Genomic DNA, 22,099 nt, shown 5'->3' with positions numbered 1-22,099 from the left:
ATGCTACATATATATTCATCAATAACAGAAATGTCCAGAACTCAAGTCAATTTATACAAGGAGACTTTAAGTGAGAATTAACACGATCTGCATGATTTAGCACAGTTAACCGACATCCAAGATGGGTTTTTTTTGCATTCACCAATTCCTGCCCAGTAATTACATTCACTAGAGTTATGTTTATTTCTACACGATCCTCCTGATCCACCTCCTCCTCCTCCGCTGCTGCCTCCAGAAACATCTCCGTCTGTAACACCGGCACTTTTACTTCCAGTTCGCGGAACCTTCTTCACATTCGTTTTAAGCCTTGCTGAATCGACGGCACCGGCGTCTTTTGGAGCTCCTTGAAAATATCGTAAAATGAATTATAGTTAGATCAAATACCAGTCTAAGATCATTTTAGTTTTTTTAGCCATTCAAATAGCTAAAGGTTAAGGTTTAAGCCTTATAACTTAAGACAACTCTTTGCCTTAGTTCATAATTATTGTGCAATTGTGGGTCCTGTGTTTATAAATCTATAGAAATCTATTTCCATTTTCTGATTATAAGCTATCAATATATCAAAATGAAAACCATGAGCATATACCGCATGTATCGCATGACTTCTTACAGACTCTACCCATCCACATCCATAAGTTAAAATCCCAGGCGCAACCTCCTTGATCCACGTATCCCTTACAAAAGTCTATTTCGTCCTTACATTTCTCTGAAAAATAAAGATGATTCATTCTGTTCAGTTCACTGGCGATTTTCATGAAAAACGTGATATCTAATCTGAATGGATCATTGCTTACTCTCACATCGCAGTCCAGTGAAACCGTTTCGGCATTTGCACGAACACGAATTTGAATCGAATTGACCGTTTTGACAAGATTTTATTGTACATCCTGAAATAATTATCGTCAATGTCATACAAATAAGTTGAAGCGATTTGCTCATACTATTTAATCATTTTTCACTTACTGCAATCTGATTGCGAGTTTTTACACATCTTACTGGAGGCTGAAATATCAGAAAAACGATCGTTGCATTAAAGCAAAAATGTCGAATGAAATATCATACATCTATGAGTGATTTCATTTTGGTTTGAATTTTCTTGTGTCTACTTACCGCACAATTTATTGGACATACACTTTCCAAAACCAACCGGACAATTAGAGCAGGCCGAACCCGTTGCGTACGCTGGATCTTTTTTATTATCGAAATTCGTGTTACCCCTACAATAATCAGTTCTACTAGTATTTACTTCAAAATTATCATGACTTAATTTTCTATCTTTTTCATAAATCAAATTTTTCTTTTAACGATTTCACATATACTTTATTCTTTTAGATATTTCATTTTGTTGCTAATGACCATCAGCCACACGTAGACTCTTACCCGGGAGCGTAATCACAAACCAAGAAAAACATTCCGCTCGAGGAACACTTGTTCCAGCCGCAACCAACTTTTATTGAGTTCCACCATATCATCTGTGAATTGGAAATATTCGAAGTTCAACTAAAAATTAATCGCTTAGAAAACTAGCTCTTAAGGAATGAAGGAAAATTATCTTTGCCCAAACCTGTGTATAATGACCACACATTTTTCCAGGTACGCAGTATCCGCCGTTATAAGTATAATCAGCGTACTCGTCAAACCAACCAGTAATTGTCCTTAAAAAATCCAAACACGCCAGAAAAATCATCATTTAACTAACAAATAAATCACTTACCACTAATTATCCAACCAGTCAAATAACAAATTATATCTAGTTTCATCCTGTACGATACGAAGACGATTAGACATCAGTCTCAATGTGCAATTTTCAAAAAACTTACATTTCAAACAAAAAAACCTTACATGACTTACATTTCAATTCCATAATTGCCGGCGTAATTCTGCCCGACAGATGCGTAAGGTTTAAATTTTCTTTGTTGGCCGCTATTGTGTCCAATGGCGCATGAATCAGCCCATCTTTGCGCATTTCGCTCTAGTCTATCGTCCCATTCCTTAATTAGATATAATTACTTTAGAATTTTGTACACCGCCCATATGTTTTTTGCATTTCTCATCACAAAAGCTGCTTTAATCGACAGATATATGACTTGGATAAGATAGATTTAAGAGCACAAACCATTGCGATCATATTAGATGCAGCTGGCTGACGACTGACTTGTCCAGCGGCGACTCGGCCTCGCAGTTCGTTGTGTAAATCTAGTATTTTCTGTTTTTCATCTTTGGTGAAACCTCTGTTGAGCACCTGTCCACTGACGAGACAAGCGCAGCTCAGAAATAGGCACCCGATATAAACTAACATCCTCGTAATCCCCGACACAATATTGCCGCTGAGACTGGACTTGACTTGGGTTTTTATTGCCGATAGTGACATGTGAAAACAGCAGTTTGGTTAAAAAGTCAACTTGTCATGTACCTGTCCGACGACAACCGGAAAAATCCAATTTACAATACACATGCAAATATATACATATATTTGTTGTCTGAAAACAGAGCTTCGTCGCGATTTATTGAATTTTATCATAATGTGATTTATATATGTTTCAGATTATTCACGAGATAAGTGTTATGTTATATGATATAAACACGATAAGTTTGATGAATTTCAATTTTTCATCCTTAATAAATGACTTTTGGAGAATTTGATAACACTCGACACTTGATGTGTGAATGTATGTAACAATATAATGATTTAACATACAAATATATGAAAGTATCTAGAAAGACCTAATCGGAATACGTTTACTTTTGGATTTCGTCATCTCAGTTAAGAAAAAAAAATTTGGTTGGGAGCAAGTGCTGAGATTTTTTCAATATTAGATAAATATTACGTCATTTCCGTTGCCTTATGAAACACAGAATTTGTGAGAAAATTTATTTATTTGTTAAAAGTACTGCCGTTGGCACTCCTGCGACCAATAAACTGTTTCATTGATGTCCATTTTCCATTTTTTCGTTGGCGGATTGTGACAACAGTTTATTGGCGATTTCTGTAATGACGTTCCATGCAAATAAAACATCGGCTTCAGTCGTTTTCCATGTACCAGGAACAAACCTTGTAAAATAGGAAATTATATCAGGCATTAATTTGACGGATGGAAACTTTTTACGTGTTAGTAACGTCAATTTCGTGACATATGATGTTATACAACCAAATAGACCTATCGTTAAAACAACAACCGCTACAATTGGTTTATTTGTCTCGAACTCACTACATTGACAACATATTCGTCTAACCTCGGTAAAAACTGTCCTTTAATGACGGATGGTGATATGTGAATGCGCCCGTCTAGGCGTATATGTTGCGTCAGTTCTTGGTTTAGTGCGTTACTTCCCTGAAATTAACGAAAACATTTTGATGCTTTTTTCGTGGATAATTTGTAGATTTTCAATGGAAGAATTTTCCACGGGGAAAATAGATTCGATGATGAAACGTATTATTCCGGGCTTACGGACTATCTACGTGGAAAAGTATAGTTTTCGGTGCTTACTTTGAGCCTGAAACACACCACAGACATGTTTATAGGTTTCGGCAATTCGAAACGGTCATCAGATCGAACGAGATCGGTGAAATAGTTTCCCAAACGAACGTGCTTGAAAAAATGACGAATAAGTGGATAATTAACATACATTAGTAGGATATAATAATCCTCTAATATTCTAAAACGCGTCTTCATTCCCGTCTAAATAAGATACTAAGAAACTAATTTATTTGTATCCATCGTATTCAGAATGAAATAAAGAACTTACTCTACGAATATATTTCTGTAAGCCTTTAACACCGTACATGCGCATTACAAACCACAGTTTCAAAGCCCGAAATCTGCGCCCCATCGGTATATCCCAATTCTAAAAAGAAGATTGCTATTCTAAAAAAGTCTATAACATATGTAACTGGAAAGTTATAATCAGAATAAGTTACGAATAATTTACCATGAAATCTGGACCTTCTTGTTCGAAATGATGTTCCATATAAGGAGCGTGGTGTGCTCTGAACGCGTCCACTAGGTAAGCACTATCTTGTATCCTGGATATCACAAAATTGGAAAGTAACCGAACATATAAATGAATGTTACACGTATATGAAGTGAGAAAAATGGTTTATCAATAGATACGAAATGGAATTCAATGTATGCAGCAACTTACCACATTGTCGCGCAATCAAAGTTGGTCAAAAGCCATTTATGAGGGTTGAAGCTGAATGTCATGGCATGCTAAAAATACACAAACATCTTCGTAAGGCATCGCGAAAATATTATCACCATTTGATTTTCGTCAATTCAGTAGGAAATAAAAAGAAGTATAGAAATGTATCATTGTAAGGAGATAAGTATGAGTAGAGACCTCAACGCCGTTTAAATGATGTCTATATTCCGGGCAAATAAACGCACTTCCTGCAAAAGCAGCATCGATGTGAAGCCAAATGTCGTATTTCGTACCTGAAAGGGAGAGATTGAAATTCGTGTAAAGAAATTAGAGCTTTGGTTACGGCTTTTAAATCCGTTTGATCTAACTTACAAACAGGTCCAATCTCGGCTAAATTGTCGAATGCGCAGCTGGATGTCGTTCCTAATGTGCCACACACCTGTCGTGATTAGAAATTGAAAATAGATACACAAAATGTTTGTTCTGTTGTTTTATTTAAACGGAGATTTCACTTCGGCAGAAATGATTTTTAAGAAAACAAACAAAATCCAATCTAATGATAAAAAGATCCTCATGAAAAGTCGTCGCGTCGAGACTCGAACCAGCGCTATTGAAATCACCAGTTGGTCTATAATCCCTCAGTGACATATTGCTTTCCGATTCCAAGTGAATTTGATAACATTCTACACATACGTACGTAAAAAGGAATCAAACCCTTTGCTCGATCGGCTTGGATCGCATCCGACAACCGTTCTCCTCTCATCGATTCGTTGTCATCGGTGAAAACTTTTACCAGTTGGACAGCGGCCAAACGACACGCGCGTTCGACCGACATGTGAGCCTGCGAGTAAATACATCAGGGCGCAACATTTATTCACGTCATCAGCATCTTATCGTCTCACATGCTTTAAATTAAATTCGAGTTTTCATTCAAATAGATAAATTTTAGGAGTTTTCAACAAAAAGAACTATTTCTTCAATACCTGTCTTGAACAATAAGCAACAAGTTTTGACATAATTGCGTCGTCAGATGTATCGGCCATTTCACCGCGAAGTTTATTCATCGTTTTGTTTCTTGCTGCTAGAAGCGCCAGGAACGTTGAGCTACTCGTGGCTCCCTGAAAGAAAACATTACGACATTACGAAAATCTGGAAATGATGAAAAAACTCGGAGCTTAGATCGCAGCTTCAAGTTCAACATCAAGGTAACTTAACTTTGTCAACAAACCTGAATCACTCCTCCGCCTTTTCCTGTCGACATGAACACATCTGGCAAGTGCAACATTTTTGCTAACCAATCCGTGACGATCACCTCTAATTCTGTGCACGCCGGACTAGCAGCCTTTAACAGAAAGATATGTCGCTTTATTCACCAAAATGAGCTTGATAACAAATTTTTATGCATGATAACTGCTGCTAATATAATTTGAAATCCTAATTGTATTTCTTCTCTCCTGTATAAATCAACGAACCCAGGAGAATCCGATGCAACCGAATGCGTCGGAAAGCATATCAGCGCAGATTGATGGAAAAGAACTACCAGCAGTAACGTAACCGTGAAAATGAGGACTGTGCCAATGTAACATCTGAAAAAGAAAGATATGTGTCCAATTCCGAATTTGATGGTCTTCATAATAAAACTGTCGATGGAAAATTGTTGTTGAATCTACTAAGATAGATACGTAAGTATGATGACAGGCTATTATTTCAGAAGTCCCTTTAATCAAATTCTAAATGATTATTTCGCAATGATTCACCGTCAATGATACATACCCCAGGCATTATTACGCGTTCAATGTCAGATATCACGTCTTCCCATTTTTCTCCAGTTTCTGGCGCAGTCGATGGGACGAGCCTTTTCATGTAGCCAGGTTCTACTGATGGATTTACATTTCTAGAACCAACTGTGTCGATATAATCGGCGATATAATCAACCATCTCTTTACCGCATCGACGAAACCCATCTGTATTCATAACATTGAGAACTGTATTGTCTTCATCTCTAACAGTCTCAGTCACGTCTTCAATCGAACCCGGGACTCTAGTGTCCACGATCGAACCGTTAACTTTCTCGTTGTCCGTTTTTTGGCTGATATTTTCATCGACATCCATTTCCATCCATTTACTTTTCATACTCATTTTGGAGAGAAACGCTGTGTAAACTACCCCTTAGAATATCTTAGTCGCTTTATACAAATCTAGCAAAATTCCTCGAATTCATACGACAGTTTGGAATTTGTCAACCAATCAGAAGTCTACGAATAGCTTTTTAGACATAGAATAGAATAGAACCTTTTAGACATTTAATATCGTTTATCAAAGATATAAAAATGATTCTATTATGCGATTCTATTACTTAAAAAGCTTGGTAAGGGCACCATCTAAGTTAAAATTTATCAGGATTTCGATCGAAGTACACAAAGATTTGAATTAATCATTCCCTTGACATTTCATTTTTATTTCTTTTGATATCTAGAATGATTCATGTCGAAGATTGAAAAGATTTTTGTCAAAGATTTAGATTTGCTTTCGATTACTTTCAATTACAAAGGTTTTTGGTCCTATCCAAATTAATAGCGCGCACAAACTAGTCGACAGAGACAATGATACACGCCAAGATGACATTAAACAGACATCTCGGTCTTCAGCGTTATCAGATCTGAAAAATACCACGTGATTCGTCATTATACGTCAGTGTGAATATATTCAATTAGAAAAAGTCGAATTCGGAAATAATCGTCTGCCCGTTTTTTTTCCACTTTTTACCTTTCGATTTGAAAATGTGGTAGACGAAAAACTTGAATACATTGGAACAGATGAATTCATTGGTTATTCGTGACACTATACATGAGCGACCACGATATCTGAAAAACTATCATTTTCTGTACACTCAAGCTCATTATAGGTATCATTAGAGAAACAACACACAATCACAAAATAAAACACCCTTATAGTACGATAGCCACACTCAAACGTGGTGAACGAATGAGATAAAAACCCACTATGTACAAATTAAAAGAATTATAAAATCTAAAATGTAAAATACACGACGTTTCGATCTCACCCGAGAGATTATTGTCAGGTGTGAGATTATCACTAAAAACAAAGGGTATATATACAGAGGAGAACAAATAGCTTTTTAATCAAGACTAAAAGTAACTAATCATGGATAATATATACGTACATACATAGTTAGTTGTCGAATAAACCGTGTAAACTGTAGTTAAATGAAGAAATCCCACACTTCGAATTTGAAATTATACTATCAAATTTATTATTACGAAACCACAACGTTTCGGCTGTTGACTAACAGCCATCATCAGGTGGAATGACCAGAAAAACAAGTTACAAAGCATATAAACTCACAGGATCTAAAATAGAAGCAGTGTGTCAAAACTTAAGATAAACAGACCAAGCAATAAAACATCAAGGGGTACCGTGGAAACCACAGGAATTCTAAACAGTTCAGAGTAAAAACAAATTATGTAACTTAAGTGAAGTGGACTGAAGAGGGTGGCGATAACATACATACACATGATAAGAACACTACAGAGAATAATCAATGAGAACAAAACAGTTAACAAATACAAACACAATACTAATCTTTGACGAATAATGTTATTATGAACAATAAATAATTTGATATGATTCCTCAGAACTGACACAGCCTTTACTTTCAAATTACCGTATAGTGCTGCCACCATTCAATGTGGTGTGGTCGAACACTATTCCAATTTATGGAAAGTCGCTGCCCCAAATCAGTTGTTTGAAGCAGGGAAGTACACATCCCTGCTTGAAGATGGGACCGGAATCGAATTTACCCAATTATGTACATCGATTCAAACAGAAAAATCGACCGCCGATCACACAACTATATCTGTACTACGAATTCGATTTCAGAATCTTACCCCATCTTCACTCGGTAGGTGTAGTAGGTTTATAAGGGACACGAAATCAAAGCAAATCAGACGAAATCTACCTATCAAATGATTAACGGGGACAAACTCTATCTTAAAATGCGCGATCCATCCGTAAGATCCATCGACACTGCTGTGATTATAATCTGTAGACCACTGATGCCAGGGCTCATTAAGTCCTCTTATACTATACCTATTTAGACTCCCTAAACTCGGGTTTAATTCTCAGCATACATTCTTTACCTGTCGGGTCCTCAATTCAGTGTTTTGCCAGAGAACTAAAAAAACTGTTTGTCAAGATGAAGATATATTGGTAAGACATAAAAAATCCTCTTGTCCTCATCAAAATGAAAAGTTACGCAAATAAGTTTTAACTATATCTCATTTTGATAGTCGGAGTTGTTTTATAAGGTGGTAAGTGGGTCCTTGGAAAGTCTAGTCCTCGATATCACGAAGTCCTCATCCGATGTCAACGGGAGACGATATGAAATAAAACACAATGCTAACTCAATAATAATCTTAATATCATTTTATTCAGTCTGTTTAATAGAAAATACATAACATTCGAGGAAATTCTCTGAAATACACATAATTCATAAATTATATAGATAACAGAAAACGTCTATTGAAGGGAGTTTGTTCTAGCGATCGCAATGAAGCATGTTCGTGTGGCTTAATGATTGAGCAAAACTATATCACTGCACACATCTTTTCTTATCACATTATTTGTCATTAAAGTCTATAAAGAAATTAGAAACATTTACGGTGAACGATACTGGGACCAGATTCATCGTATTCTTGTTTGCTGATCCACATCTGTTGGAAAGTGGACAGTGAAGCCAGAATGGAACCACCGATCCATACGGAGTATTTTCGCTCTGGTGGCGCGATGATCTTGATCTTCATGGTTGGTGGAGCGAGAGCTGAGATTTCTTTTTGCATACGATCAGCGATACCCGGGAACATCGTGGTACCACCAGAAAGTACAGTGTTGGCGTACAAGTCTTTACGGATATCAACGTCACACTTCATAATACTGTTATAAGTGGTTTCGTGGACACCAGCAGATTCCATACCGATGAACGATGGTTGGAACAAGGTTTCGGGGCATCTGAATCTCTCGTTACCGATGGTGATGACCTGTCCATCGGGTAATTCGTAGCTCTTCTCGAGGGATGAGCTGCTGGCAGCGGTCTGCATCTCTTGTTCGAAATCCAACGCGACGTATGACAACTTTTCTTTGATGTCACGAACGATTTCTCTTTCAGCGGTGGTGGTGAAAGAGTAACCACGTTCGGTCAAGATCTTCATGAGGTAATCGGTAAGATCTCGTCCGGCCAAATCAAGACGAATGATGGCGTGTGGCAGAGCGTAACCTTCGTAGATCGGTACAGTGTGAGAGACACCATCACCTGAATCGAGGACGATACCGGTAGTACGTCCAGAAGCGTACAGTGACAGTACAGCTTGGATAGCGACGTACATAGCTGGTGAGTTGAAGGTCTCGAACATAATCTGCGTCATCTTTTCTCGGTTAGCTTTCGGGTTGAGTGGAGCTTCGGTCAAGAGAACTGGGTGCTCTTCTGGGGCTACACGGAGCTCGTTGTAGAAAGTATGATGCCAGATTTTCTCCATATCATCCCAGTTGGTGACGATACCGTGCTCGATCGGGTATTTCAGGGTCAGAATACCTCTCTTGCTCTGGGCTTCATCTCCTACATAGCTGTCTTTCTGTCCCATACCGACCATGACACCCTAAAGAAATTAAAATTGAGAGAGACATAAGAATCTATTGAAAGGTGCCAACGCTCAATTCAGATCCATGAAGTTTGTCCCGAGTTTTATCGACAAATTGAAAAATTAATTAATTCACAATTTGTAAAAATGATTTCGTTTGCAAAATTTACCTGATGTCTGGGTCGTCCGACAATGGACGGGAAAACGGCTCTAGGAGCATCGTCTCCAGCGAATCCGGCTTTACACATTCCAGATCCATTGTCTACGACAAGAGCGGCAACATCTTCGTCACACATTTTGAGATTTTCAGTTGTGAATCCTCGATTTCAAGCAATAAATTCCGATAGACACAAGTCTCTCTCCCGACAGCTTAGTAGGAAGTGCGGTCTCGCCAGTTCGGACGGACTTATAAACCCAGCCATTCGAAAATCCCCGAGCTAAACTATTGCCTTATATGGTAAAAATTTTGCGGGCCTATTATATAGGCCATTCAATTACATTTCCGCATTTGAATAGATATAAAACCCGTCTGTTTAGGCTTGCTCCCGGATATTCAATAGACCTATATTACTATGTATACTTATATATCGCGAGCCGTCTGTTACTAAAGAATGTGACATTAACAACTAGAAAACCGTTAATTTGATATCGGCGGTAATCGGCTTTTGCCATTTATTTCGCGTTCTCTTTTTTTTTCCTTTTTGTATATTTCATCGAATATCTTATCAATGTGGAGAGATATTTGGCGATACAAGCTGCAATTAAAGTCGCGTGACTGATAACTGACAAAATCCTTATATGGATTTGTGAACTCCAGGTGACACGGCCTCGGTTCTACATACCCGCATACCCAACATGTTTGGTCCCCGATCATAATTAAAAGCAAAATATATGTAGAATTAGCATAAGCTCGGTCTTTTAAAACAACCCAACTGGGAAGTTATTCGTCATCGTTAGGAGGAAATTTGGGTCAACTCTTCCCGGTATCCGTTGCAACCTCCTAAATATGCGGCGAAAAACAACACGTCAGACAATGTAACCGTCAAACACCGGATTGACGAGGATCCAGGATATGTGATAAATATAAATATTGTTTGAAACCATTGTGCGTTGTAAATACTCAATATCAAATCATATCTCATTTCCTTCTACTCAGTAATCGCTTCTCACATTGAAAATTGAAAATATGCATGTAACTCTATCAACCTAATTTTGCTCTCATTCTGAGCGATCGCGTGGTCAACGTCCATATATAGGCTTTGCTTGGCCCTCATAACAATGCATGAATTATCACTATGTACTGTACAGAATATTAATTCAAAAGTTTAGAATCATCCAAAACCTTTTTCAAATAACTGCACTGTAGTTTATATAATATAGGCCATGATTGAACACATGCATTTTGTCTTTTCAGTGAAATAGATTTACTTGACTTGAACTTTTGAATACCCAGTGTTGTTGTGACAACTGCGTAGTCACTAGCACTAAACCCTGGATGACCCGACAAATGGATATGAAACACGGCATCACGTTGCATATACATTTTAGAGGAGAGTTGAATTAATTAGCTTTACAAAACTTGTAAACATTCGCTGAAATATAAGCGTGGGCAACCCTCAATAAGTGTCGCAGTGATTATTCACATTTTGAAACGCTCCGGATGCAAACTCTTCATTCCACGAAAGGCGGATGCTATTAACGCTTCGTGTTTCGATAAAGAATTATTTGTCAAGTTCCAATAGCGTGCTCATTAAACATGTGGTTATTCTAATTCGTATGGTTGTGTATCTAAGGGACTGACTTATTAAATCCTCGGTTCAAGTTCTTGTACGGTCGTCGGGTTCCTTTTGTTTATAATGAACGCATTGTCCTAATACCCCGTAGACAACCGAACACACTCAGACATGTTGGGAAATAAAGTCGAAGAACTCAATTGTCGTTAATAAATAATATTTAATTTAAGTATATATGTAACACAATACAAAAGTATTTCGAGACCTTGGATCCGCCTAAAATATCATGAATTACTTACGCTAGGTGGCGTGTTGGTGTGAAACAGAATGTGCGAATGAACACAAAGAGGTTGAGACATTGTTTTTTCGTTAAGAAATTTTGAAAAAATGATAATTTATGTCCATTTGATTAGTTTAAAAACATTTACGGTGAACGATACTGGGACCAGATTCATCGTATTCTTGTTTGCTGATCCACATCTGTTGGAAAGTGGACAGTGAAGCCAGAATGGAACCACCGATCCATACGGAGTATTTTCGCTCTGGTGGCGCGATGATCTTGATTTTCATCGTGCTCGGCGCCAATCCAGAAATTTCTTTTTGCATACGATCAGCGATACCCGGGAACATCGTGGAACCACCAGAAAGTACAGTGTTGGCGTACAAGTCTTTACGGATATCAACGTCACACTTCATAATACTGTTATAAGTGGTTTCGTGAATTCCAGCCGATTCCATGCCCAAGAACGATGGTTGAAACATAGCTTCTGGGCATCTGAATCTCTCGTTACCGATGGTGATGACCTGTCCATCGGGTAATTCGTAGCTCTTCTCGAGGGATGAGCTGCTGGCAGCGGTGTGCATCTCTTGTTCGAAATCCAACGCGACGTAGCACAATTTTTCTTTGATGTCACGAACGATTTCTCTTTCAGCGGTGGTGGTGAAAGAGTAACCACGTTCGGTCAAGATCTTCATGAGGTAATCGGTAAGATCTCGTCCGGCCAAATCAAGACGAAGGATGGCGTGTGGCAGAGCGTAACCTTCGTAGATCGGTACAGTGTGAGAGACACCATCACCTGAATCGAGGACGATACCGGTAGTACGCCCAGAAGCGTACAGTGACAGTACAGCTTGGATGGCGACGTACATAGCCGGGGTGTTGAAGGTCTCGAACATAATCTGCGTCATCTTTTCTCGGTTAGCTTTCGGGTTGAGTGGAGCTTCGGTCAAGAGAACTGGGTGCTCTTCTGGGGCTACACGGAGCTCGTTGTAGAAAGTATGATGCCAGATTTTCTCCATATCATCCCAGTTGGTGACGATACCGTGCTCGATCGGGTATTTCAGGGTCAGAATACCTCTCTTGCTCTGAGCTTCATCTCCTACATAGCTGTCTTTCTGTCCCATACCGACCATGACACCCTAGAAAACACAAATTACGATAAAATATTAGATTTGATGATTTATTTCTGGATGGACAACTTGTGCATATACTTTTCCACAGGCAGATAGAAAATCGCAATGGAAAATCACGTTTAAGTCAATGGTAAACTTTTGTTAATTGGGGAATTGCCATAATAATATGTTTGTCGTCTCGCTTGTTTGATATGCCAACTTGAGGTCAAAGCCTACAATTCCATAAAAGGCATTGTAAACGTTTTTTGCGAGCGCATATTTTATCTAGGAAGGGCACTGCTGTGTGTTATCCTTAATGACAAATAGATATAGGTAACTTCAAACGGTAGCCACTTGAGTCCAGACAGATATTAGGTGTTTCATTGATAAAACTCTACCAGGTCAATAAATGAAGATTTTTTTCCCAGGGCGCGTGATTTATAGAAATGTCAGCATTTTTATAATTCTATATATATATATATATATATAGATATATATAAATTTTTATACCAGTTCTGTAGAGTTTGATTCAGCCAAATCTTTTACACAAAACAAAGTTTGAAAAAATTTACCTGATGTCTGGGTCGTCCAACAATGGACGGGAAAACGGCTCTAGGAGCATCGTCTCCAGCGAATCCGGCTTTACACATTCCAGATCCATTGTCGATGACAAGTGCTGCAATGTCTTCGTCACACATTGTTGGGGATTTCAGAGGTTCGGCTTCACGACAGTAAGACCGGGTAAAATTAAATGCGAAAAGAAGTTTTCGCGATGGATCTCCGTCAACTCAGCCGGCACCGGCGCTATCATTCATTCGCGCTTGTCAAACCCTGGACTTCCTTATATGGGCATAAATCGCACAGCTATTATGTGCCTCTGTGCCGCGCCAACTTGTGCACTGAGGTCACGCCAAAACAAAGTAACCTACGAATCGTCGTATATTCCCAATGTTCTGACGATGAAATTAACCGCAATTGGCACGAATTTATTATAGGTATTAAAGGGAAAGTGCGTTACAGTTATTGGTTTCTACATTCAGTTCTGCGCAGTACTAATCGTCAGTTAGCCGGCTTGTTTGCCATATATGGTTATAACATGGTGTCGCGCGCTCAATAAACTGCTGATGACACAGCACTGGGCGGATACCATCTGACGCACTGTGAATGCTGCCTCGATCATTTCCAATAATCTAGAACACTTACTATTCCATGCTTATAATTCTCAGAAGCTAAATTTAACGAACAACTTCGAAAATTTTATAAATTTCATTCACAAAATAAGGTGGCCTTCGGTATTCATAAATGGCTTTGAAATTAAAACAACGAGGCTTTCGATTTTTTTATGTATGAAGAAAATGTCTTTTGCGTAAATAATTCTTTGAATGAGACGAGGTTAACTAGCGTTGGAGGATATAATTGTGACCTGCAATTGTAGAACTCTAGTTTTCACGAACTGTATATTCGCTAACCTACATCCACTGAAAAACACAATGCTTTTACATCGGAACTATTATGGTACACCATACATTTATGATGATGATCGTCGGCATTTCCATATAAGGAAATTTCGTTTGCGTCGAATCAAACAGCTGTCATCCAATTCTGGCTATTCAGCGCTCGAGGGTTTCAATACCATCACTCGGCTGTCCGATCTTCTTTGCCAACGAACCGCCAGAATCGGGTGCTTGTTCATCGCTGCTCTTCCATATTCTAATTTACTAATTAAAACTAATACATACAACAAAAATGTGTGACGAAGATGTTGCCGCTCTTGTCGTAGACAATGGATCTGGAATGTGTAAAGCCGGATTCGCTGGAGACGATGCTCCTAGAGCCGTTTTCCCGTCCATTGTTGGACGACCCAGACATCAGGTAAATTTTGCATTTATCTCATTTATTACAATTTATAATGTAAAAGTGCATATACAACGTATTGTATTATCGTAAACGTATTTTCTTTTAAACATCACTTAATTTCTGAGCAGAATCGATGAAAAATCGTCGACTCGCGCTTAGGGCGAGGCAGTTGACCACGCCCGAATTCTAAATAGATATGCAATCGATTAAATGCTACTGAAAACGCTCTGTTATTGGAATGTAGATGATTTTTCTCACAACCCAGTTTCGCGTATTAAAGGGAACTCATTTTCTTTGGATGCGATTCGTACTGAATCCATTTTGTCTGCGCTTTTGTGTCTCGGCTTTATGTAAATGAACTCTGAATCACATCTCGCATAATACTGAATCACCGGCGTCGTCCGCGTCCTAGGCGCACGAGTCACCCGTGTATGAATCATACGCCGTATCACTTTATCGAATCAGGGCGAAATGTCTCGACGTCTGCGCATTTCGAGACAAATCTAATTAAACACGCTTATAGCGATAGACAATCTTATTCTTCCTCGAATTGTGATACAAATAAATGATAACGCATTGTCCCGGATGTCCCAAGAGGTCGAACGGACGAGCTGCAAAAAGACGATGAATTATTTATTCCTTTGTTACTCATTGATGAATAAAAAACTTAAAAATCTATGATATTTGAAAAATGTTAACTTGTGCGTTAGATGTGTGCTTTATGTAAAGATTTTACTAGAACTGATGGAGATAAATAGTAGTTTTCAATCCAAGATCCAATCAAGAACATCAATACTTAAACATTGGTTACTTTTGTTTCTTCTAGGGTGTCATGGTCGGTATGGGACAGAAAGACAGCTATGTAGGAGATGAAGCCCAGAGCAAGAGAGGTATTCTGACCCTGAAATACCCGATCGAGCACGGTATCGTCACCAACTGGGATGATATGGAGAAAATCTGGCATCATACTTTCTACAACGAGCTCCGTGTAGCCCCAGAAGAGCACCCAGTTCTCTTGACCGAAGCTCCACTCAACCCGAAAGCTAACCGAGAAAAGATGACGCAGATTATGTTCGAGACCTTCAACACCCCGGCTATGTACGTCGCTATCCAAGCTGTACTGTCACTGTACGCTTCTGGACGTACTACCGGTATTGTCCTCGATTCAGGTGATGGTGTCTCTCACACTGTACCGATCTACGAAGGTTACGCTCTGCCACACGCCATCATTCGTCTTGATTTGGCCGGACGAGATCTTACCGATTACCTCATGAAGATCTTGACCGAACGTGGTTACTCTTTCACCACCACCGCTGAAAGAGAAATCGTTCGTGACATCAAAGAAAAGTTGGCATATGTCGCGTTGGATTTCGAACAAGAGATGCACACCGCTGCCAGCAGCTCATCCCTCGAGAAGAGCTACGAATTACCCGATGGACAGGTCATCACCATCGGTAACGAGAGATTCAGATGCCCAGAGGCCTTGTTCCAACCATCGTTCTTGGGTATGGAATCTGCTGGTGTCCACGAAACCACTTATAACAGTATTATGAAGTGTGACGTTGATATCCGTAAAGACTTGTACGCCAACACTGTACTTTCTGGTGGGTCCACGATGTTCCCGGGTATCGCTGATCGTATGCAAAAAGAAATTTCTGGATTGGCGCCGAGCACGATGAAAATCAAGATCATCGCGCCACCAGAGCGAAAATACTCCGTATGGATCGGTGGTTCCATTCTGGCTTCACTGTCCACTTTCCAACAGATGTGGATCAGCAAACAAGAATACGATGAATCTGGTCCGAGTATTGTTCACCGTAAATGTTTCTAATTTCGTTCGATCATTGAACTCGGCATCATCTACACAAACAAGTGTATGAAGTCGCATTTCAGTGGTCACCGCTTGGATTGTGATAATTTTACTGCTATTACTAATTTAACTGTTTGCATTTATGCTCTGATGTAAAGGTATTGCTTTGAAATGAGGAGGCATATCTGATCGTCCCGGAACTAATACGAGGCAATTTTTGTTCTACTATTTTTCCAAATTTTCACAGTGCAATTTTTAATGACGCGCGTATGACGTGTGTTTGTCTCATTTTGATTTATTTATACCTTTGCAAGCGGTCAGTCAAACATTTGAGTCTATATAATATAGAGGATGTAATCGAGTAATCAATTTGAAATAAAATTACCAAAGTTTCCGAAAATTTCTATACAAAGTATGCTATTGTGAACATTTATGTAATCTTCGAAGCTGTCAGCAGTTTTAATAAATTGGTTATCTTTTATATTATACTAACAAACGGCTCGTTCTCTTTTGTTTCTATCGATAATGAGACATGTATATATAAATATTAGTTGACAAAAACAGGAGGAAATTGCCTTACCACGTGACAACTAAATTGGAAGGATGATGGTGACATGGATGACAAGTCAATAGGATGAACATTAGGGCTTGAAACTGCTGAGGCTCTGACACTCTGTCCATGTTGAGGCAAAAGTATGAAAATTCCACATTAGGAATGCAGAATATAGTCATTGAGTTCGCAGTTAATTTATCGTTTCGACGTTGATACACTGCAGTCATCTCCAGAAACTATAAAACTTCAATCGTCTTCCTTAAGATGACTATTAGGATATAGTCTAAACTATAGAATAAATTGCTGGCTGAGGGAACATGATTTTACATTCTGAGAGTGGGATTTGTATATTATGATTGTAGAAAAGTGTAAAATCTGTTCATCAAATAACATCCCTTATTCCTTATCCTTCCCAGCGCACCTCCTTTCAAGCGCATCACATTCCAAATCGAAGTTGATGAGATACACAATATTCGCGTAAGATGAATACGAGAGAAATCCCAAAATAATTCAGCCAAAGATCAGAAGTTAAGTTCTTGAGTGAAAGGTTAATTTAAATCATGAGTTTGCCTGCGATCTCTTTAGTGAAATCTCTCCCAATCCATCCACCTTGTCAAACAGTCGTGGAAAATGACGTCTTATTGAGTCGTGAAATTAGCCGCGCCACCTGTTGGCTTTACCTTAAAATGAATTGTGCATACCAGCATAGACATCTATACTAATAGAATGACAACAAACGTCCAAATATAGAAAAGACTTTAACGTAAATTTATTCAATTGATACAGATATTTTCAAAAGTATTTTATTTTCGTTACAGATGACATTTATAATGAATAGGAATATGTACAAAAAATCATTATCACTCATTCAAATTGATAATCAACGTTTTACCACTGTTAATATATAAAACTTGTTTTAAGATATATTTAGCATCGTTAGTAAGGAAAGACATAGGCATGAAAATCGGCCAGATGCACAGAAACATTTTAAATTTCATTTAAAGTTAGATAAAATGCATATAATATATACATAAATTGAGTGTCCGAAACAAAGTTTTTTCTTATTTATTTAGAGTTAAGTTTTATTTGTTTCAGTTGTTCACACTGGACAGCGATTGTCCTCTCTTGTTCCGAAAGTCTGCGTTCCTGACGCTGCAATTGAATACTCATAGTTTCGCATTTTGTTTTGTATTCTTGAATTACGGTACTGTTTTGTTTCTGCGATTCTGCTAGAGTCGAAACGAATCTCGATAGTATTTCCACATGAGCGGCCGCATCGTCTTCGTAATGCAGCGAGATGATATCGCGTTGTCGCTGGCTTTTACATCCTAGCCACGCGTACTGACAGTTGACTACCGCACGAGGACACGTGCCCACTTCACGGTCGGTATGACGCGAAATGTCCTCGCGAAGAATTCCACTTTCTCCGCACAACGAGCAATTGACCGGGAATTTCGGGCAGTGTAACAACAGATGTTTCGTCATGATCATCGCCGCCACATTTTCGTGACAGTGTTGACAAGGTTCCAGGCGATTCGGGCACAACAATAAATGCTGGAACAAGTTCTGTCTCTGGCACGTATGTCCGCAACTACACGGACATGGCACACTGGCAAATAGGCAAACAGCGTTATGATCGTCAAAATCACGAAACTCTCCTTTCCACGAGCATCCACTGGCGGTGTTCGAACACAGCGTCACCAGCGATAGTATTTCACGTTTAACAGCTGTATCCAAGAAAACATCGTTTTCCCGATGAATCCAGGTATTGTCGACTGGACAGCGTATCATATCCTGTCGTCTGACCGCTCCGGCGATGCAACTTGTACAGAATCGATGTCCACATCTCGTTTGTACTGGATCTTTCAGAACTGATATACACACCGGACACGAATACTTTCGATCCAGTTCTGGTTCGAAGTGAATTTCGTCGTCTGAAAGTATAACATTACTCGTAGCATCCACTATGATATCCATTTTCTGTTCGTTGGTCGTGCGTGCGTCAACTATAATGAACTGTTTCGTCCAGTGTGCCAAATATATACCCGACTTTGAGCACTACAACTCTCCTCATTCAGCGTGTCGACTTGAAAACATAAACAACCCATTGTGACATCAATTAGCACAGTTAGTGGTTTGTTGGTTTATGAGTATCTCATACGGCTCACTAATTTGTTAAATTTCCCCCCCCCCCCCCCCCGATCGTCTCGTATTATTAGTGTATCTAGTGTTCAGTGTGCCGATTCTCAATATTTCTGTTGTGTCAGTTTGTCAAAGTTAACATACAATAATCAACGTAGAAACGTTTATGACTGATCGAACATAAGCCGCGTCGCCTTTGATTAATCATTGTCCCGAAGTTACAGTTGAGCCTAAACGAGACACTTGAATAAACTACGAAACTCCTCCGCCATTTCTCGTCCTAGACATGACCCCTCCATGATGAGACGAGACGCGAAGACAATATCCGTGCATGATGAATAAACGCGAGAAATCCCACAATAAATTCAACCAAAATGAGAAACTTGAATAGAAGAGTATATATATCTGCGCAAGACTATTAACCAACATCAGGTGCACTGACTATGGTTTTGGCGGCTATATTTATTGTGGGATTTCTCGTGTTTATAACTCCTCCATCGATGATATTATATATACAAAGCACAGATTATATTTCTTGATTTTTGTTTTTATAAATCATTCACAGTATTTTTCGTGTGGTGTTTGAGAAACCTTTTATCACCGTGCTTCATTGGGAATTCCTTATTTCACGTAGACAGAATCTCCATTTCAATCACAATATATATATATATATATATATATATATATATATATATATATATATATATATGTATATATATATATATATATATATATATATATATATATATATATATATATATATATATATATATATATATATATATATATATATATATATACACCATTCTGCATAAAATCTATTTGAAATCCACAACGCGGTAGATGTTCATAATGAAAAATCGAATAGATTTGTTTGTTTAGAGTCACTATTTCCTTGTAACATGCGGGTCTTCCCGGTGCGGGCAAGGGATGGGAAAAACAAAAGAAACATACGCAAACACGATATTTTATTAATAATGATAATTTATTACGAATAATATAAAATAGTATCATAATTTCAGGTAAAAATATATAAACATTTCAAGTTCAAAATTGAGTTTCTTTCCCGAGCGGTAGGTATGCCTCAACCCTACGTAAAACATCAATATATCGTGACGTATCAAAAGAAACAAAATACATTTCAAATGGCAGTACAAAATTCCATAACATCGATTATTGGAAAAATATCTCTAATACAAAAAACACATAAACCAGTAATAATTTAGAAAACTATACAAAACAATAAAATCTGACGATCAGTAGGTTACTCGTCAAAAACAATACTTTTTCAGCATATAATATGACAATATGTTACTATCACAGAGCAATATATATATATATATGTATATATATATATATATACATTGAACACCGAAGCAGGAATAAAGCATTCAAAAAGCGTTATATACAAATAGATAAATATATACATCTAAAAAATCCGAAAATAGAATTGTTACCACAAAACTCACTTTCGAGAATAAATGCACCCGTTAGACCATATTGTAAGTTAAATTCGACGAAATGAAAATACAACGGAAAGAAAATGGGAAAATGCTAGATAAACCAGCTTTGAAAGAAACGCATCGCGTAATTTCAAATGGAAATATGTTGTTGCTTGTGACAAAATACTTAATGTGTTACATTCCTACTTGCAATAGTTGTGTTAATTCGGAGCTGCCGGTAAACTATTTAAACAGGTCTTAATGAGAGTTAAACAAGCCGCCGAGGATAACGTTAGATACTGAGGCAGTCCTCTGAACGGCGCATGCGCATCCGACAGGGACTTGTATTTGTGTACTTCTGTATTTCCAAATTCCATTCTCGCAACCGACCTTTTCCAAAACGGTCATCATCATCAGAATGTGCTCACAGCGTGCCAAGTTATTACCTCCCGACAAACACTTGTCGCAAACACATCGAGCTTTGACAATCTTTTCTGGGTATCGCGTCGAATTTGTATCGACTACAGGTACCCACGGACATACAGAACGCTTGGCCACATCAGGTTCGGCGCCGGACGCCATTGTGTTCGGGCATTGGGGTTTCTCTGTTGTCACCGGTATTGATGTGGCGAAAGGAGACTGAGCCGTAGCTGGAATCTGATCAGAAGATGCCATTGCGAAAAATCCTGGTTCTGCAGACTGAGAAAGCTTCTGGAGATAGGCCGCTAAGTCCGCTGGTTTTGGCATCTTGCAAGATTTTACTGGTGCGCCACGAGTGAAAGCCATCAGGGCCAGCATCACTGTTGACAATGTTCCGATAAGAAATTGTGTTACCTATAAAAAAATAGAAAAAGGAATATTATATAATTGAACATGATTAAACGACTAATTTCGTTAGATAAACATTCAAACAGCTTATATGAGTATCATATCAGTACATCTCGCGTTTTTGTACGATTTATTTCTGAAAAGTAACTGTTTGAATTTATTACCTTCATATTTGAAAATAGATTTAGTTTCGGATAGAATCGAGTAAAGTGTTATTGATCCGCGATCTCTGCAACGATCAGATGATTTCTGAATTAATGTTGATCTCTGGACACATGGTGCGCTTAAATACACTTCGACGCGGGTAATTCCAGAACTACTTCCTAGTTCGTTATGATTTGTATACTTTTGTAATTTGTTCGTAAATTTCCACGCGTCGATGGAAAATCACCGCATAAGAAGAGAAAAGCCCCAAAAGAGGCGTCGGGGACTTTAACAGTAGCAAAACATAATTACATTGAAACTACTGAAAAATTCCTACACAGTCTTCAAAATAAAAAAGGGAATTTACAAGTCAAAAATAGCTCAACCACGCATCATAAAAT

At 38.4% G+C, this 22,099-nt stretch overlaps 6 protein-coding genes across 6 annotated transcripts; 1 reads left to right on the top strand and 5 right to left on the bottom strand.

Moving 5' to 3' along the window:
- Window positions 1–9: 9 nt before the first annotated feature.
- LOC141898478 (cysteine-rich venom protein TEL1-like) lies at window positions 10–2,510 on the bottom strand. Its single transcript, XM_074784398.1, has 9 exons — window positions 2,117–2,510; window positions 1,852–1,991; window positions 1,565–1,655; window positions 1,381–1,472; window positions 1,111–1,217; window positions 964–1,002; window positions 795–887; window positions 587–706; window positions 10–343 (listed from the first exon to the last, which is right to left on the bottom strand). The coding sequence occupies exons 1-9, from the start codon at window positions 2,369–2,371 to the stop codon at window positions 78–80; spliced, it is 1,203 nt and encodes a 400-aa protein (XP_074640499.1). The 5' UTR covers window positions 2,372–2,510; the 3' UTR covers window positions 10–77.
- Window positions 2,511–2,688: 178 nt separating this feature from the next.
- On the bottom strand, window positions 2,689–6,443 carry LOC141898477 (aromatic-L-amino-acid decarboxylase-like). The gene is made up of 13 exons (XM_074784397.1): window positions 5,917–6,443; window positions 5,616–5,729; window positions 5,372–5,485; window positions 5,127–5,261; window positions 4,841–4,984; window positions 4,516–4,582; window positions 4,342–4,436; window positions 4,144–4,211; window positions 3,931–4,024; window positions 3,748–3,846; window positions 3,489–3,590; window positions 3,235–3,332; window positions 2,689–3,052 (listed from the first exon to the last, which is right to left on the bottom strand). Exons 1-13 carry the CDS (start codon window positions 6,280–6,282, stop codon window positions 2,926–2,928), a joined length of 1,623 nt encoding a protein of 540 aa, XP_074640498.1. The 5' UTR covers window positions 6,283–6,443; the 3' UTR covers window positions 2,689–2,925.
- Window positions 6,444–8,574: 2,131 nt separating this feature from the next.
- Window positions 8,575–13,815, bottom strand: LOC141900886 (uncharacterized). Its single transcript, XM_074787943.1, has 4 exons — window positions 13,495–13,815; window positions 11,951–12,949; window positions 9,968–10,123; window positions 8,575–9,815 (listed from the first exon to the last, which is right to left on the bottom strand). Exons 1-4 carry the CDS (start codon window positions 13,618–13,620, stop codon window positions 8,811–8,813), a joined length of 2,286 nt encoding a protein of 761 aa, XP_074644044.1. The 5' UTR covers window positions 13,621–13,815; the 3' UTR covers window positions 8,575–8,810.
- Window positions 13,816–14,490: 675 nt separating this feature from the next.
- Window positions 14,491–17,067, top strand: LOC141900554 (actin, cytoplasmic-like). Its single transcript, XM_074787507.1, has 2 exons — window positions 14,491–14,794; window positions 15,606–17,067. The coding sequence occupies exons 1-2, from the start codon at window positions 14,669–14,671 to the stop codon at window positions 16,608–16,610; spliced, it is 1,131 nt and encodes a 376-aa protein (XP_074643608.1). The 5' UTR covers window positions 14,491–14,668; the 3' UTR covers window positions 16,611–17,067.
- A 1,138-nt stretch (window positions 17,068–18,205) lies between these two features.
- Window positions 18,206–19,295, bottom strand: LOC141900555 (TNF receptor-associated factor 6-like). The gene has a single exon (XM_074787508.1). It carries the CDS (start codon window positions 19,117–19,119, stop codon window positions 18,208–18,210), a length of 912 nt encoding a protein of 303 aa, XP_074643609.1. The 5' UTR covers window positions 19,120–19,295; the 3' UTR covers window positions 18,206–18,207.
- A 1,366-nt stretch (window positions 19,296–20,661) lies between these two features.
- Window positions 20,662–21,798, bottom strand: LOC141900556 (uncharacterized). Its single transcript, XM_074787509.1, has 2 exons — window positions 21,719–21,798; window positions 20,662–21,560 (listed from the first exon to the last, which is right to left on the bottom strand). The coding sequence occupies exons 1-2, from the start codon at window positions 21,722–21,724 to the stop codon at window positions 20,985–20,987; spliced, it is 582 nt and encodes a 193-aa protein (XP_074643610.1). The 5' UTR covers window positions 21,725–21,798; the 3' UTR covers window positions 20,662–20,984.
- Window positions 21,799–22,099: the final 301 nt, after the last annotated feature.

This window comes from Tubulanus polymorphus, chromosome 2 (genome assembly GCF_964204645.1).
Source record: "Tubulanus polymorphus chromosome 2, tnTubPoly1.2, whole genome shotgun sequence".
Lineage (NCBI taxonomy): Eukaryota > Metazoa > Nemertea > Palaeonemertea > Tubulaniformes > Tubulanidae > Tubulanus > Tubulanus polymorphus.
Note: the sequence above shows the minus strand (reverse complement) of the source record. Positions and strands in the feature narration are given on the sequence as shown.